The sequence below is a fragment of the Rhyacophila brunnea genome, unplaced genomic scaffold (genome assembly GCF_057557595.1).
Source record: "Rhyacophila brunnea isolate RB1 unplaced genomic scaffold, BYU_Rbru_1.0 scaffold_3, whole genome shotgun sequence".
NCBI lineage: Eukaryota > Metazoa > Arthropoda > Insecta > Trichoptera > Rhyacophilidae > Rhyacophila > Rhyacophila brunnea.
This window is the reverse complement of record NW_028232965.1, coordinates 40,534,624-40,554,622: the sequence shown is the minus strand read 5'-3', so window position 1 is coordinate 40,554,622 and position 19,999 is coordinate 40,534,624. Positions and strand designations below refer to the sequence as shown.

The window sequence follows — 19,999 nt, the reverse complement described above, 5'->3', positions numbered from 1 at the left end:
TCTAATAGCAGACCACGCCAATCCAAACATCTAGTAAATAATTGTAGACAAACACCATTTTGCCAATTCACATTTTAAGTTCCTCTATTCATTACAGAAATCTGATATTCCTAAAACTAAAAAGTCAAAAATCTATAGATATCAAGCGGTCGAATAATTTTAAATTGCGCGCTTTTCCTAAAGTGTCTTTTTTGACATACGATATACTGGATCTGAGGTACAATAAGTATAGATATATATATATATGACTCAGCAGAGTACGGGGAGACATAGGTACAGGTAGACCGACGAACAATGCATATTATATAGGTATTTTATAAATATCATATGATTAATATTGTAATTTTGAAACTGTTAAAAAATAAGACTTGGCATGTTGTGTTTATCTATTTTTTAACGCTCTTCGAGTCATTCAATATTCGGCAATAGATTTAATTCACGTTTATGACAATACTTTATTTTTAGTTGTCAACCATTTATAACATGGATAAGTAAATTGGGAGGAAATACGTGGCACCGAATTTCAAGGAACAGATAGAAGTGGAGAGAGTTTGAAGAAGTCTTTATTTAGCAGTAGATTGCAACGTGATGATGATGATGATAAATAAATGTGAAAATTATTTTGGTGTAAATGATACGAACATTTTCCATACATGTCTTATCAATCTGGCCCTGGTGTATAGTAGGTATAGTTTATTATACCCATTGAATAAAGTAACTTAAATGTTTTTCTATAAACGATAAGTATTTAAATTATGTATGTCACATCGTAATAAGTTGTAAGGATATAATATTTCTTATACGTTTAGAAGGCTCCTGAACTTGATAATATGGTACCCATGGAAAATAAGACATAATTTAATGAAATTTAATATGCATGCTAAAAAGCGTAAAAATCTCCCAAGCACGCCATTTAGGATCCATTTATTTCTATGGTGATATAAAATTTTCACGATGTCATGCAATAACCAATTTTTATACTCCCATATCGCCGTTTTACGATTTGAATAACCACATCGCATTTGAGTTTGTGTATTGAAAAGAGATTCTTTTTTATTTACAGATGGACTATATTGCCGGAAAAGGGAAACATTTTACGACCTTCGGAAGAAACAAAATATTCCACCCATTCGATTATTATGAATCAGAGACCATTTAAGTGAGAGTTCAGATCATTCTGAGTGAGTTAGTTTGGTGATTGTGATTGTGTTATGATTGTGGAGTAATTTAATCCAGTTCGATATGTGGTCACAGAAGAATAAAATGGCGGAGAGTCCGACCGGGAGGGACATGGAGGAGATGGAAGTGAAGGTGGTGCTGGTCGGAGACACGCAATGTGGGAAGACGTCACTGGTGCAGAGGTTCATCTCCGACAAATTCAGCGAAGTGAGTTTCATTATTTTATGTCGTTCGTTTTACAACCCAATTATGCCGCAGGATTTTTTTTCTTTAGCTGAAAAAAACGCGCGAGCATTTGTTTACGTCCTTACAGACTGTAATAAATGCCATAAAGTGCAGAATTTGAAAGCGTCTTAAAAAGAATCTAAAATCAGGTTGATGTATTTCGTACTTGGGAGTTTTTATTATTTTTCAGAATTTTTATAATAAATCTGAGAAGTAAGTATACGCGTAGTAAGCTTACCGCAGAAATTACCATACTGACTGTCAAATATTTCAGATAGATACGCAAATTTAATTTTACTTTTGGGAAAAAAGTTTATCATTTTTTGATTGGGTTATTATGAATATTACGACAATATAAAAATACGTAATAATTACATCTGTGACGAGTTTATTTATTTTTTAAACAACAGAAAGAATTTAAACATAAATATATTTATATATACATAAATTATGACTGAATCGGTACACGCGATTTAAAAATTATGGTATTTTTATTTTAACTACATAATTTTGAAAAACATCAGAAATATACTTATGAGGAACATTTGAGTGGTAACTACCGATCAAATTGTTTTTTTGAAAGTAGGTACTCGTAATTCCAATAATTACGCTAACTGAGATATTTCATATTCCGTCATAAAATCACGACCATGTTAACATTGAATCAATGGCATTGATAACATGATTAATTATGTTGCACATGCTAATTATTTATTATTACAGCAGACCAATAATTTATATTAATATTATGGTAATTGCAGTAAAATGAAAATATAACCTTTACTGACATTTTTGTTTATGAGGAATGGTTGTTACCTATTTGCCTAAACCATTTGGTCCTTACACTGGATAAAACATGCATTGATAAAACGATATGCATTTTGTCTTCAGCCCAGCGCTCGAAATTGAAAACTTTACAAACCGAAACGCTCGATAATTGTCCTAAAATATGTCAGTTTATTTTATATAAATAAGTATGCTAGATTTTCTGTTATATGTTTCACCTAGCGCAAAACGTTAAATTATTTTTTTCCACGTGACGGAGCGATAATCTCGAGGATTCCATGTACCAGAAGCTGCGCTGCAGCCGCGGGTTCGTTCCTGTGACCCACAGCAAAGACGATCGCTCTACTAACTAGGCAACCGATCGCTTAATTTATTTAAATTCAATCAAAGTGTGTATTTAAATTATTATTGTTGACCTTCTTCTTCATCGTGTCAGGTAGCAATAGTAATACCATTTTCGTAATTTGTAGGATCTTTTCGAAATTTCATTTTATTTGACGTGGCTTGCATGTCACCAAGTGTTCCATGGTTTGTATTTATTCTAATAGGCAGGTATAGTCGTTATTTTGTTAACGATATTGTTTCAAGTGCACCCTACCATGGTTCCAATGCTAAAGGTATTTCCATATTCGGTACTCGAAACCGGGTCCGAGCAAGTGATGATCTGCTGTCTTTACTTAGGGATTGCAATACCGGTATTCCGAAAACCGGGATCCATATTCATCGATACTTAAATACCGGTATTTTCGGTATTAACATTGAACAAACAAACTGTAGTTACTTGTATAAAACGACTGAATGACATGAAACGGAGACATAATAACAAAAAATCCACCACAAAATATTTTTTGAACGGAGAAGCTTACGAATTTGGCTTTATAACATTTCCACGCCACCGAGAAAAAAATAGGGTGTCATGAAAGCATTTAATTGATGTTTTTAACGAATACCGGTATTCAATATAATATACCGAAATACCGGTATAGATGTTTTTATTCGATTTTGATACCCCTCCTAGCTTTATCCGTTCTTTGTGGACTGACTGTTGTGTTTATTGTAATTAGTGTTACATAAATATTAAAAAATCAATTATTAATTAACTGCCTAATTGATAAGTAGCAGTCGAAAATGTTATCCTGCTGTAAATATTATTCTTAATTCTAACCCGCCTATTCACTGAAAAATATTTTCGCCAAAGTAGTTTTAATGCTTATCAATTCATTTTTAAATTTTAAATCCTACAGAAAGTACAGTATTATACTTATAAAACGAGATTAAAAATTAGAATATGTATGAGGAGGTCTTGTCTTGACATCAGCTTTATTAAGCGAAGTAGTAATATTATTTGCATTCCAACAAGAAAAGATGGTATAAATTTGCATTTATTCAAATTAAAAAATAAACTTTTTTGTAAAATGAGAATTTCTCGTCGACTTGATTGTTTGGATTACGTAAGTGAGTACCAACCGAGATGTAACGACAGTTGGTACTCTGCGCAGATTTGTTTATCAACTAAATCAATGGCCTAACAATGTTGTTGTTTTTTTGAGGTGGAAGCCTGCAAAGGACACAATAAACCAAATTTAGTGGTATTTTTCATTTCAAACTGGTCTCACTGTATACTCGTATTATTGTTCTACTGTATAATTCAGTGTTTACCAACCTTTTGATACCTGCGGACCAGATAATTATTTCGCGGACCGCAATGTCAAAATACAAACTATTTTTTTTTAATTAATCAATAATCTGATTATGAATACAGAATTGTATACTTATACCATTGTTAATAGAAATAATCTTTAGTAATAAAGTTTATTAATAAAACTTCTGGATTTTGAGAAAGCAATATTAAATTTAGTTTTTTAAAAAATAGTGCGAAACCTGTTGCTGTGATCTTTGTTAGATTAGTTGATTACCGTAGCTTCAGTGTTTTTCTTTTTAAATAATTTAATGGCTTAGTATTTTTATCACAGAAAACCAAATGCATTATTATTCTTTTTCCAGTGATATCCAAAACTAAGGCCGTATTTGTTTTTATGTGTGGACATCAGTGACATCAGATGATAACTCGATTAGGTTCCTTTTTTCTGTGATTGAAATTTTGAACTTATGCCCTTAAATTTTAAATTATTGTATTTAAAACGACTTTTCGGTTGACGTGAAAAAATTGGAACCAACTTCTTCTTGTACGCGACTATCCAAAGCATTAAAATTGGTACTTATTTATTTTTTTGAATGAATTGGAATCTTAAAAATGGGCGACAACATTATTTGCTGACCGGCGGTTGGGAAACACTACTATTATTATAGATGACGTACATTTATCGAATTGATAGGTATTTATGTAACGATAGAGAAAATATATTATCGTTTCTACCAGTGGCGTGCTCGTAGAGATGCTGTTATATATACTATTTGTTACACATTATCTACTTAGATTTTGAATCTTTAGGTGGGTGGCCGACGAAGTAATTATTATGAGCGGTACGTATTGCAGAGTGATAGCTTTGCGGTGTTCAAACATTTTTACATTACTGCTAGTAATACTTATATTGTAGTATGCATCGAATTATAAAAAGAAATGTTTGAAAACCATAATACTTTATTATATTACCTTTAAAAGAATTGACCGTAGAATTGCGTAATAAGTACATAAATTTATTACATATTAGAACCTGGGTACTTAGACGATTAATACTGGGAATGCTCAATATCTAAAGCAGCGATTTCCAAACTGGGAGACGCGGAATGTTGCAAAGGGAGGCGTGAAAAGATTAACACAATTAATGTAGCCACAGGTTTGTAGTTTGCAAATGCATAGTTCATAAAACGGACGCTATTTATAAACTACATAAAAACAATCCTATAAATGGTTGTTTGCAAAACTGTCTGAAAATATGGAGACTAATTTTTTAATTCCTCACTTACTTCTACACTATTGTGAAGCGCGATGAAATAAAAGGGTCAAATCATAATGTTGAAATTTGAGGCAAATTTGTTTAGGAACGATAATTTTGTTGTTAAACTTGTCTATTTGGTTGAAATTTGAAAAAAATTGAGTGAATAAATCAATGCAAGAACCACTAATGCATTCACTGATTTAAAAAGATAAAGTGAAGGCATCCATAAAAAATTGGAGCTTTGGAAATCAAAATTACAAAGAAAATAAGTTCGTCATGTTTCCACTTTTAAATGATTTCTGCGCCAGATAAATTGAAGCAAACAAAAATCTATTTACTGAGTTATTGGTTAGTTTGCTAATGCACTTTTCACATTATTTTATTAATAGTAAAAAAAATCTCCCGCGGCGCTGCTTTGTTTCAGGACTATTCAATATTTTAAATATGCGGTTGTGCGTTGCAATTTGATATGAGACCTATAATATGATGATTGATCATATACTTACTTAAATGATAACTCCCGTGTATAATTTAGGATACACTACATTAAAGCACCACACTGCCCTTAACCTCAGCGATATGTAGGTGGGCCGTGGGTGGGTGGACTGATCTAAAGTATTCTAAAGCATCTAAACTAAAGGGTACACGCCACTGGTCAAGCAGTGAGTGAAATATAGATAGAATCTCGCAGCTGGATTAGTTTTATTTGATTATACAGGTACAAATAATATTTATATCATGACATGTTTATGTAGACCAATATACGAAAGATATCATAGTACAATTGCAATTTTATTATGGAGCACGGTGTCGTCTTTAGTTGTATGAAAAATCTATGCAGGGTATGGGATATTATTGTAGTTTTTCGTTAACCCTATGGTGGAGTAGATGGTACAGCGCTCGCCTCTGTGGGTGTAGTTTTGTGTTCAACACCTTAATAATATAAATATTAGAAATACGTCACTACATTACGTCATATTATTTCATGCATGCAGCGTGCTCGGTTCGCGAAACAAAATGCTTATTTCGTCCACACTGTAATGGCGAAATCTTTTATGTTATTCAAAAATACAGATCAAGCGTGGGACTGCTCTAAACTCATTCATCATGCTGCAACTTAGGCTCGGCTCGTCTAATGATCGCATGCGTGTACCGGTGTAAATAATGTAACAATAAATCGTGTGTGCATCAGAATTCTAGTACGTCCATGTGAATTGATATTATGGTGTGATATTGATGTTGCTATAACAGTAGTTTTCGATCATATATGACTTATTTTTATGGTTCTACATTGTGGGTCTTGGCTCTCTCCAAAACCCATTATTGTGTCTAGTTTAATGCTCATCTGGGAGTATCGTAAAACTTGTAACAGCTTTTACAATGATGTTAATACCGTCACTATATCTTAGCAATTGTAACATCTGTTAAGTAAGTACCTAAATTATATTACAAATTTATATTTTAAAATGTAGTTAATCTACCTACAGTCCTACATGGCTGTCTGCGACGGAGTACAAAAGAAAAGCATGGATATTAAGGTACCTACACCAAAACATTTTAAATGTTCATTTGTTCATGGAGGTATTGTGTATATAGGACTAGAATAGTCTTTAGAATCAGATGACCTAAGACAGGGTTGGCGAACGTTTTTACGTACGCGTGTCAAAATTTTTACAACATTATTTTTCGGCTGTCTGACGTGCCGAGTAGTTTTTCATGGGGGAAATAGTTAAGAATTCTATTAAAAAAATGGTCATGTTCTAGATACCACTCACATAATATAGCTTTATCACTTTTTTCAATTACGGCACCTATTATGAAACTGTCATTAATACTACTGTTTGTTTCTTATTTGGTACAGTCATTTTTGCGGGTAGAAATGAAATTGTTTGTTCCTGTACCTATTACTTATGTTGGTTCTTAACGCACCAATCGATACCAGAATTGGTCTGATCAGATGAGGCATTCTCTCGCTACAGTTGTCTTAAGCATTGTAAATCGATCGATCCGGGTGCGGCTTCCACCCCACCTGTTGTGGTTACGGGGCGTTTTACGTGAGCGAAGTCGCGCGAAGCGTTGAGCGGCACGCGCAACTCAAACGTATAATCGTGTGTGAAAATGTTTGTAAACAGTTTTTTTTTGTTGTACGTTTATACGGTAATACGTTTGAGTTGCGCGCGCCGCTCATCGCTTCGCCGACGTCGCTCACGTAAGACGAGCCGTTAGTGCGATAATATTATATATGACGCATAAAGCCAAATGATCGCCCTGTGTAAATATATATTTACATTAAACGTTATGTTTATTTTTGAAGAGTATTTGCCTGCTTTTTTTTATACAATCCGATGTTATTTTTTATACAATCCCATTTATTATTATTAGAGGTATTTTTCTCTCTCTTCAAGATAAAACATTCGCGTGCCACTAATGCGTGCCAAAGGTTCGCCACCGCTGACCTAAGATGTTTAAAAAAGTAAATCAATTACCATTGGAGTGGGGTTAACGTATATTTTATATTTATTTATATACGGTGGACGCACATATTAAAAAAAAACAGTTAAACATAGCACACAGAATAAAAATAATAAAATATTACAGGCAGGTAAAATATTATAATATATAAAAAATAGCAAGTATTTATAAAATTGGAAATAAGTAAAATAATGTAAAATAAAATCAGCATATTATAATATTATGAGGAACAAGTTTAGTAGGTACACATAAAAACTGTAGTAACGGAGGTTTTGAACATCTCAATATAAGAGAATTAATCGTTGGTATTGAAGAATGAACAGAAGTTGGCTTTAAAGAGATCAACGTGACAAAGGTCACAATATTATCATATTTTTTACGAGGAATGGTCGCTTGCCATTCGATAAAACCATTAGTTCTTGCTTTGGGTGAAACGTAAATTGAAGAAATAAACAATATGTATTTTTTTCCAGAAGCGATATCCGAACTCTCATAGAAACTGTTTACAATCCATTTTAATACAAACATCATTCTACTTATTCTCATGCCATTCAAAATCGGAGATCGGTCACAATCAGATCTATTTTTTAGAAGAATTCGGTGTAGCAGCACTCTTACCAATCATTAAGGTTCAATAAGGCGTTATCGTCTGCTATGTTTACCGTTGATTCTTTCATTGTAATTATAACCACTTGGGGAATGCTGTACTTTTGTCCTATAGGTCCAAGGTACTGTAGTTTTTTGGTTTTAATACTACGTAGAATTTCTTAGTCCTTTCCAATTCGTCTGAGAATATCAAAATTTACACAGATACATCTAAAAGCTTCAACTATGCAGCTTGAGAGTGGCTCTATTGTTTGGGCACCGCATCAGTTGAAGTATGGCCTTATGGTCGAGAGGGTTCAGAAGAAATTTTTGAGACTCCTTTACTTGAGGTTGTATGGATACTATCCGTGGCTTTATCCAACTGACTTTCTCTTAGCTGTGCTTACATATCGACTGCTCCATGTAAGACGGAAGTAACTCCCTTTTTTGGGTTTTTGAGTTAGGTCCACTTTCGTATGCAGAAAATTTTTCTCTATTTTTCTGTGAGACAGTGGTTACTCTAACGTAAATAGATTGTCTTTAAATTCAATTTAAAATTAGTCGTATGTCAAATACTAATATTTTTTCCATGTATTACAGAAGTAAGTTGAATTACTGCCGTTTTCGTGGGATATTATTTTGATGTACCGGCCACAAGTCAGACATACGTCTGTCTTCACCGGAAGTATTATGTCTATGGCGCAAAACTTGTTGATTGACATTTCTTGAAGTGCGTACGTATCACTGCGATAATCAAGTGAATATAATATTATACTATACGATGTAACATCAAAATGATTTCTAACAGAACAAAAATAATAATGGAAATGGTAAGCGGAGGATCTTTGCCCATAATGGATACTAGTAAGTAGATTAGTAAATCGAACAATCACATTACAAAAAAATATAAGACGTTTTAATTTTGAAAGGCAAGATACACCGACGCCTATGATGCACCTTGATGAGATGACAGGAATATTCTATGATACTTCGGATGCTACTAATTTGGAAGAATTAGTACCAAACTCTGTATGAAAATACATACTTTTATAATTTGAAATATCCGATGATCTTGATGTACAAATACCTGATAGGTAATATAATAACTATATATTACATTTACAGAGACCGGAAAATTCGCTTGATATCAAAAATGAAATGCATCCAGTAAAACAATCATCTGGTATTCACAAAAGACAGGTGACACCTTGGGGAAAGATTGTTCGAAAACGCATGAGAAATCCTGACAGTGGGCTGTCAATAAATCTAAAAAGAATCATAAACGAGGTTTAGAATATAAAACTAGAAAAGATGAAGTTATGGTTGCCAAGTACATGGGAGCAGGTTTTAGGTTGAACTGTCATAAAATTAAATGCATGACAAATATATGCGATGAAGCACGAAAAAAAATATTTGAAACTTTGTGGAAATTACCAGATTGTGAAAAACAGTGGAATTTTATCACCTGGTACGTCAAATTTGTTCCGAAGAAGCAAATAAGAGCTTCCGATGCCTATAATTCTAGGCGAAACGTCTCACGACAATATTTCATAAAAATTGTGAATGATGATTGTAATATTTCTGACATGCGTGTTTTTCAAAAGATGTTTATAGAGACATTGGGAATCTCTGATAAAATGGTATCTACTGCGTGTAAAAAACTTGATGAAGGAGGTGCAATAGTGGCAGATATGCGAGTAAAACATGTAAAAAGGGTAAATAAAATTTCTTTAGAGATTATTGAAACGGTTCAAGACCACATAGGTACTAAGTTTTCCAGTAGTCGAGTCTCATTATACCCAAAAATCGTCTAGAAAACTATACTTGGATAGCGACCTTTCCATTGCTAAAATGCATAGGCTCTATATAGAATAGCTGAAAGAAGACAACACCAAAACATCTGCCACTTTGCGTCAGTACTCAGATGTTTTTAATAGTGAGTTCAATAATGCGTTCCAGCAACCGAAGAAGGACCAGTGTGAGATATGCGAGAAATAGGTATAAAGTCGCAGCAGAAAATGAAAAAGAAATTTAAAAAAAATGATTATGAAACCCATTTAACTAATACAATTTAAGTAACAGCATTAAAAGATGGTGACAAAGAGAAATGCGTAACCGACCAACATCTTTGTGTGGCTGTCTTCGACCTGCAGAAAGTTTTGCAGACCCTGCAGTCCGATGTTAATAGTTTTTACTATAAGAGAAAATATACAACTTTACTGTGTAAGATATTGGTAAGAAGCAGGGCCATTGTTTTATTTGGCATCAGTCAGAGGCAAAAAGGGAAGCAAATGAAATACCCATAGCTTTTTAGAGAAAAGACATACATAAAATGAGGGGGACTCAATGCATGCAACAATAGAAAATGCAAGAAAACACAAAATTATCTATGTCCCTGAACAATGGGTCATGTTAATTCGCTGTGTGAAAGTGAATGGTCACCCATACTAAATAAATGAAATGTCTTATGAAGACTGGATTTTAAGCCATTAGTTACAGCAAAAAATTGGAAAACGGCTAATGATAATTCCACAGTGAAATGGAATAAAGTCCGCGAGGTGTCGTGCAATATAAAAAACCTTCCGAAGTGTGTATTAAATTTATTTATTTATTTATTTATTTATAAAAAAGAGTATTACGGCATTACAGCTTTTGGCCAATGCGCCATAATACATAATACATACAAATATATAAAAATATCTTAATTACAAATAACAACTAATATGACAAGAAAGTGGAAAAGACAGCATGTGTAAATATTAAAGAAATATGATAATATATACAATTATAAATTTATCCTATTTAAAACGTCTACAAACATTATATAATTAATAAAAAACAAATCAACCTTTATGGTGCCATCAAATAAGCTAATTGCACGATACACAGCATCATGAAACATAACATCTGTCCTGCGACGAGGTATCTTGAAGACCGTGGAGCTGCGAGTGATATTGGTGGGAACATGAAAATTAATATTTGCCAGTATATGCGGATTGTAAATGAACCCACGAAGAAGTAAAAAGAAATGCTTTAAAAGAACAATCACTCTTCGGGTAGACAGGGATTGCATTGATAGCATACCCAGAAGAAAACGAGTCGGGAAATTCATTTTATTGTCATTATCATAAGGAAAGAACCCGTATGTTCTTAAGTAGAGAAATCTAAGAAATCTATTGTGGACTCGATCCAGCTTAATTGTGTGCATGAACCTATTAGGACTCCAAATAATGCTGGCATATTCAAGAATACTCAACACAAATGATACGTATAATGTACGTAGCACTCGGACGTTTTCGAATGATTTTGAAACCCTCATAACAAAACCAAGCATTTTGCTAGATCTAGTACTGATGTTAAGAATATGCTGATTGAAAGTGAACTTTGTATCATACAATACTCCCAAATCTTTTATCTCCGTTACCCTACTCAATATTATACCAGACAATGTGTATGGGAACAATAAGGTGTGCCTTGAACGAGTGAATGAAATAATATTACATTTGGAGGTAGCGAATTCAAGTTTATTTAAGATAGACCATTGCGAGATAGCATCTAGGTCAGACTGCAACATCGCACAGCATAATGGGGTTTCAATAGTTCGAAAAAGTTTAAGATCATCTGCGAATAGCAAACAAGAAGAATTGGTTATAACTTTGACAATATCATCAAAAAATATTAAAAACAAAATTGGGCCAAGATTTGAACCTTGAGGAACACCAGAGTTTGTTCTAAAAATCCGCGATTCATTCCCATGGTAATCAACAAATTGACGGCGATTTTTCAAATAAGAAGCAAAAAAACATATTATACTATATGACGTGCCAAATGTACAAAGCTTTTGTAATAAAATATCGTGATCAACACGATCAAATGCCTTGGAAATATCTGTGTACACAGAATCAACTTGAATTGACTTATCCATAGAATTTGAAATAAAATTATTATACACTATAAGATTTGTTACTGTGGACCGCCTAAGTCGAAAACCATGCTGCGAATCGGAGAGGCGAGAGTCTATTTGACGGTTGATGTTTATATGTAATATCGATTCAAATAATTTACATGGAGCCGAAAGAACTGCTATTGGCCTATAGTTAGTGATCTCTGATCTAGATCTCTTTTTATGAAGCGGCCTTAGGCGGGTTATTTTCCATGCATCTGGAAAAGTGCTGGATGCTATGATTAAATTAAATATATGTTTAAGCGGAAAGGATATATGTTCGTAACAGCCCTTAACCACATAAGGTGGCAAGCCATCTGGACCAAATGAACTTTTGGGAGACAAATTTGAAAACCCATATTCCATATCTTTCTCGTCAAAAGCTGAGATTTGAATATCTTGCGTTGCAGACGAAGGACCAGCAGAATCGGGGTCAAGTAGCGGTTCTATTGAGCTATAAAGTGATTCAAAATGCTTAGCAAATGCATCAGATATAACATGGCTCTCTATAGGATCATTATTCAACGTCATCATGGCATTGTCTTTTGTAGTACTACTGGAACTAAGCGAATGAATATATTTCCAAAAACAATTAGGATCTGAGACAATATTTCGACCAATCGACGTTAGATATGATTTGTGAGCCGAAGAGATGTCACACTTCAATGAGTTTCTAAGACAGGAAAATTTACTATAATCTGCAGTCCGTCTATGTTTTTTCCACAGTGCATGATAATATGCCTTTGACCTTAGATTATAAATAATTTCTGGCGTAAACCACTTAGGATATGAGTACTTCGGTAGATGAACGAGCCGGCGAGGGAAACAGGAGTCCAGACTATTATAAAATTTATTATAAAAAATAGCTAATGCCGTGTTTACATCAATTTGTTCATATAAAGAGGTCCAATCTGTAGTACTCAAAGAATTATACAGCGCTAAAAAATTTCCATTTGAAAAATTCCATTGCGGATTATGCCTATTCAGTGGAGGAATCGACGAATCATTTCTGTGCGATACATGCTTAAAAGATAAAATTGTGCAAGTAGAGGGATGATAGACATCTTCAGGAACGAGAGGCTCATCACACGCGCTGACCACCGTGCAACCAACGTTAGATAGCACCAAATCAAGCGTCCGACCGAGACTATTTTTCACAGAAGAAAATTGTTTTAAATTAAATAAATTATTAAAGCTGGTATAATCAGATTCAATTATACCAGCGGAATACAAATTAAAATCTCCCAAAATAATTAGTTTTTTGTTGGGTAGTACCAAATTTTCTATTATGTGAAAAAAGTCACTGTATGTAGTCGCTGAGCTGCCGGGAGGGAAGTATACAGCGGCCAAGTACAGTGAACAAAAGTTAAAATTAACTTTACACAAATTAAAATCAAAATCATATTCAGTTAAATTTGATCTGGTTGGATATAAAGTTTGTGTGGATAATGCTACCCCATTTCTAATTGCCAGCAAAACGCCCCCACCTCGTCTACCATTTCGACGGTCTGTTCTATGCACAGAATATTCACTTCCGAACAGCTCATTGGCCGATATGGTGTCGTCGAGCCATGTTTCGCTTAGAGCAATTATCGATGGTTGGGCACACAATATACCCTCTTTAAATGTATTTACTTTAGTTTTTAGGCCTCTTACATTTTGATAATAAATCTCGCATGACCGAGGTGCGGAAGTATTTGAATGATGCTTATTATAAGCGAGTCATGCTGAGGATGGGTGAGGGATTTCAATTGAGTAGTCCGTCATTGATCGCTCCCTCTGCTCCGCATACAGGCGAGCCGGACATGTTGCACTATGGGTCGGGTGGTCATATGGCCGCTTGTGACGGCGGCAGGCAACGCATTTTGGTGAAGCTTCCTTCACGGGGCAGTCCGCACGGTCGTGGCCTGGTTCGGCACAGTAAGAACAGGTGACGTCTTTTGCCGAGCATGATTTGGCCATGTGCCCATATAAGTGGCATTTATTGCACTTGGATACCCCTAGATAGTTCTGGAGTGGGAAAGAGTCTCACCCCATGTACAGTCTGTCATCTGCAATGAGAGCAGACCACACCGCGGCAGGTACATACGTGATATAATGGCATCTGCCAGTCCTGGGACCCGCCTTGTGGCTGAGGCGTACGGCCTGGTAGGCCTCCTCAGATAGACCCGTTTGCTCTCTTGTAGAGTTGTAAATTGCCTCCCGAAGCTGGGGTTCTGTAGTGGAAGCCGGCATATTAAAAATAATAATGCGAGGCTGCTTTTTTCCTGCAAGTTTAACACTCAGAGCAGTCTCTGAGGTCTCCAGAGCGCTGACGAGACGCTTGGCCTCGTCCTCAGAGCGGGGGTGTACGATAACACCTCCGTTTCTGACGTTTCTAATTTCCGTTATTTGTACCCCAATATCCCTGGGGTTAAGGGACTTCTTGATGAGCTCTCTTGTCGTTTCCGATCGTTTTTCTCCTTCTCCCGTAGGGAAAAAGAGGACTCCAGGCCTTGGTGCTAGCGGCAACAGCGAAGGAAATGCTGACCCGGTGACAGCAGGTGCCGTGAATGGCGCCGCTGCCGGACGCTGCCGCCTTCCTAACGCAGTAGCCCAGGTGGTATCAATAGGGGGGGCAGTGATGGTAGGCTCCTTGTTGATTTGTAATGTGGCAGTTTTGAGAGTTTTCGTCTGCTCTCTTAAATCAGCAATGGCCAGGTTTTGATTTTCAATGCTTAATTGCCTATCACGAAGTTGAATCTGCAGGCCCTTAATCTCGCATTCCTGCGCTACGACTTTTATCTCCAGCTTGGCCATGCACAAATTCTGCCTTCCAACAGCCTCGGAAAGGCTTAGTAGGGCATTATGTAGCTTATCTTTAGAGTCAGCCCTAAGGGAGGAGTGCACTTCATGTAAGCACGTTTGTATGTCATCATAGATGACATTATTTTCAGGCTCGGTTGTGGTGTCCGATACTGCTGAATCTATAACGACGTTGCTGTCGCTTTCGACATCCGACGTACTCGGGGGTGCAGGCTGGTGGCTTCTTTGTTTGGTTTTCTTTTGCTTTGGCTCTCTTTCTCCATCTTCAGCAGTAGAGGCCTTATCTTGTTGTGATTTGGGGCTCTTCGGCGAGCGTTCCTTTTTTGACCGCTCGCGTACGCGTGTTCCAATTCCTGAAGCAGTTTTTGCAGGGCCTGGAATGTCCGGTAGCGATTCCCCACGAGGAGGGGTCCGTTTGAGCGGCATATTACTATGCCTTTGCTGCCAATATGATTTAAATGTCTGAACGGTTGCTACCTTAGGATTTTGCAAGATCACTTAGTTTTACCGGAGTGTAGGTCATTATAACTAAACACAAAGTACGATATTAAATTGTTGCCTTAATCCATAATAATAATAAGAAATTACAAAATTACAATATTAAACTATCCCGTTTATTTATTAACTACAAAATCGTTATTATTAATAATTATTATAAATATAAGATGAACTAAATCGAAACAATTTGTACAACGTTAACAAATTTTTATGAAACACCAAATTTAATTACTAGCTTAACACTAATTTAACGATTTATAATGATGAGCGAAATAACTAATTAAGCAAAGCAATTATTTGTAATTAGACGGCGACATAAATTTATTGAAAACACGTCTGTTCACGCCGAAGACTCAACACTACTACATAAATACACATACATGCAGGATCTATTGACCATTTTACTTCAAAGACGAACAAGACTGAAAGATTTGTCATCGTTATGCGAAAACACTCTCATTCCGAAAGCTTATCATAATTGTTATCGGTCACTTACTTCAAACGATAATTTTCTTGAACATTCTCATAACGAAAGAGTTGACGCATCGGATGAGTTAGAAAGTGATTAAACGATATTTTTTATTAATTTCACTATCATTTCTATGGTATCCTTTGAAGATAGTGACCGTATATTAATTCAACTACTTGGTATTGATATTGTTTTTCTATTTTGTATTGATATCCAGTTCTCCGGCGGCTTGTTCTGAGGATGGGATAGCTACACGAAACAGCTGTCACCAACATTGTTCTTTACCATTATTTGGTTTTGTCCTTTTTATTGATATGTTTGCATTAACTGTGTATTGTGTTAATTAATGTGGAAAAAATACCCTATTGTTTATGTTATTCTGTACTTTTTGCATGTATACATTAGGTATATTAATTGCCTTAATGTTTTCTTCTCATATATTTTTGATAATTGTGTCAATTTATTGATATTTTCTTTAATAAATATTTTTTTTTCAATTAGTTGTTTACATTTATTTAAAAATTATCAGGGAATAAGGAAGTAACTCAACATACTGCCTTGATATATTTTTATTATATCCGAGGAAAATGGCAGTAAGTCATAGTGTACCCCGAAAGAATGTCGATGGAAACAAAACAGTACAATAATAAATTTAACCATTAAAAAATATGCTAGAATCAATAAAAAAAATTGAAATTTCCGTACAGGAGAATAAGAATATTTTTTCAAAACTTAAATTAATTCTCCTGCAAAATGCCAAATTTTGACTTACTTCCGTCTTACTTGGAGCAGTCGATATTATGGCAGTCTGCAATTTAGAAGAAATCTTTATTTAGCTACGTATTTTTTTCGACTTCCACGAGGTATAAATGAGAACTCTGCCATTCTGGGCAGTGTTGACCTGTGTGTCCCTGATAACTATCTTATAAATAGAGAGCATCAGTTGTTTATTCTCCCAAGGTGCAGAACCAACCTGCCACTGGTAATGCCAATTGGGAGGGCGATAACTATTGTTCAATCAAATTGCTTCGGGTGTTGATATATTCCACCTACGTGAGGATGAGTATAATAATTATGTGAACGTTGTTTTATAAATTATAAAAATATGGTCTGCTTAACTCATCCGGTGTACTTCCTTGTATCTAATTTATATTTTTTGTATTTACGCTTTTCTATTCTTTAATAACTTAATGCCGATCTATCTCTTTTTCTATGTAATACTGTTTTAATAATAATTCTTTGTTTCTAAATGTCATGTTGTGAACGTCTTAAATTAATAATTTGTAATGTTCACTATATAAAAAAAAAAAAATTGAGTTTGTATATAGCTGTCTTTTTTGAATACTAAATAACGAATAAATAAAATTCTATTCTGAATTAACCCAGTCATTAATTATCCAGTTAATTATATTTCGTTATATTCTGTTAATTCAAGTTAAAATTTCATGGGTCCATGAGTATATGAATTTAGAGATATAATAATATTATATATTGTATTAGAGAGAGTCCTTCCGCATAAACATTTGTATAGGTACATTTATATACTGTGGTCGAACGGATACCCCACAATGAATTCAATGAAATCTGGTATAAGGAGCTGAATGTTTACTCACCTTTAGCAAATCACATTTTGCGAACGCGAATTCAATTTCACAGTAGGTACCGCCACATGTTGGGTAATGCCTTCTCTCAAAATAATAAAAAAAAAACCTCTCTCTTTTCGCGGCATTTTGCTTTTATTTACCACAATTTGCAAAACCCTCCATCGGGCTGTGCCTAAACTTTACGATGCCTGAAAAAACTTTCCCTTCGGATACCACGAGGCAGTAAGCGATAATGCTCCAGTTTACGTCCCATATAATGTGGTGCCATATTGTTCGAGTATTAATACACTTATTAAATTTGTTTTTATCGATTCGCCCGCACCGCTCCCTCTCACCCCATCGGCGTTGAAATTAAAATTCTGTTTTAGTATGCGGGGTATGCCGAACCGAGGCGGATTTGGGATCATTTTTCGGCAGTAACGGCTAAGTGAAATAAACAAAGTAGACAATATTTGCCCTTTCATGAAAATGTTACGTTATTGTTAGAATTTATACAATAAAAGCCTAAAGAGAGATTTTATAAACATAGGTATTTCAGTCTTTATTAAAAAAATCTTTATCTGCTTTACGTACTTTAATAACTCACCATTGTGAATCAAATTTCCGCATTATTTGTCAAAAAAATATTTAAGTAACTTATTTTTTTAGATGTTTGTTTTATTAATATTTTTGCATTTTTGAGACATATTTTATTACGAGGTCTGATGGGAGAACGATAGCCAGTGGATCATCCGTGCATCATATTGTTTTGTCATAGAACAGATTAAAAAGGTAGAAATGTGAATTTATGACTTAATTAGGGGCAAGCCATGAAACGTAAGAAAACAAAAATGTTCTCAAGTATTCCCAATATTGAATGTGTGTTTCATTTCACTTACCGAGCGACATGTCTAACTTCATCTTTCATCAGCTTAGTGACCTCTATCACATCGTGTACTCTTGTCTGGTTTATTTTGTGATATTTACGCGTTTTGCTCAACATGCACCTTCATATGCCACGATGCGCTACTAAATTTTGAATTTCTCTTACATAAGAGTCCATGTTTCACATGCATACGCGAGCGTAGGTACGAGGGTGGGTCAATAAGTCATTAGAAAAGCCGACAAGTGGCGCGACTAGTACTGTAAGCGGTTTGTTTTCATGCAGCGGCACTACCGATTCAGTATGCTGCGAAGTTTCAATCAGATTGGTCGGGTTGTTGTGTGTTTTTCGTACATTTAAAAAAAAATTTGCTTGTGGAAAATGGAAAAATGGAAAATGGAGAAAATTGAGTTTAGAGCTGTTATTAAACATTTTAATATAAAAGGGTTAACAGCAAAGGAAATAAAAAATGAGTTGGATTTAGTTCACGGCATATCTGCTCCTTCACTCGCAACTATTTATAACTGGTTAAATGAATTTAAACGTGGTCGTACATCAACAAAGGATGAACCACGCTCAGGACGTCCTGTAGAGGTGACTACACCAGAAATTATCAATAAAATCCACGATATGGTGTTAAGTGACCGAAGATTAAAGTTGAGTGAGATAATTGAGGTTACAGGGATCTCAAAAGGTAGCGTCATTTCTATTTTACATGACAAATTGGGCATGAAAAATATTTCTGCTAGATGGGTGCCGCGTTTGCTCACAGTCGACAATAAACGCAATAGGGTGGTGGCCTCTAAAGCCCTGTTGTCGCTCATGCAACGCAATCCGGATGAATTTTTTCGTCGCTTTGTGACTGTAGATGAAACATGGATACACCACTATACTCCCGAGACGAAAGAACAGTCAAAGCAGTGGATTGCGAAGACAAACCATGTCCAAAGAAGGCGAAAACCGTAAAATCAGCTGGTAAGGTTATGGCTACTGTATTTTGGGATGCACGTGAAATTATTTTCGTTGACTATTTGGAAAAAGGAAAAACAATAACAGGGGATTATTATGCATCTTTATTGGACCAGCTAAAAAACGAAATTGAAGAAAAATGGCCTCATTTAAACAGGAAAAAAATCCTCTTTCATCAGGACAATGCCCGTGTTCACACATGTTTACGATCAATGGCTAAAATTGAAGAATTGAAGTTCGAATTGGTCGACCACCCACCGTATTCGCCAGATTTAGCCCCCAGTGACTTTTTCCCAAACTTAAAAAAATGGCTAAGTGGACAAGGTTTTTTTGCAAATGAAGAAGTCATCCATCGGACAAATGCTTATTTTGAGGACCTTCCGAAAACTTATTTTTCTGACGGTTTAAAAAAAATTGAGAAACGTCTAACCAAGTGTATTGAGCTCCAAGGAGATTATGTTGAGAAATAAAAAAAAATACAAAAATAAAAACTGTTTTAATGCTTTTTTCTAAGGAATTATTGACGCACCCTCGTAGCACCCACTGGTTGAATATTTTACGCTTAAGACATAGTGGGAGCCGGGAGGTCACTTTTCAAATGTCCATATGCACTCCATGCCAGTTTGGTTCTGCGAGCAATCTCGTCATACATACCACCGTCAAATATTACCTATATTGTAACCATGGCCCTCACAAAGGGCG

General features: G+C 35.1%; 1 protein-coding gene across 1 annotated transcript in view; it reads left to right on the top strand.

Annotated features, from left to right (window-relative positions):
- Window positions 1-1,077: 1,077 nt before the first annotated feature.
- Window positions 1,078-19,999, top strand: part of LOC147068362 (rho-related GTP-binding protein RhoE-like) — a 207,726-nt gene continuing 188,804 nt past the window's right edge. Inside the window, exon 1 of the mRNA XM_085952717.1 lies at window positions 1,078-1,386. Within this exon, the coding sequence (XP_085808843.1) occupies window positions 1,243-1,386 (144 nt within the window). The 5' untranslated portion in view covers window positions 1,078-1,242. The remainder of the gene's footprint in view (window positions 1,387-19,999) is intronic.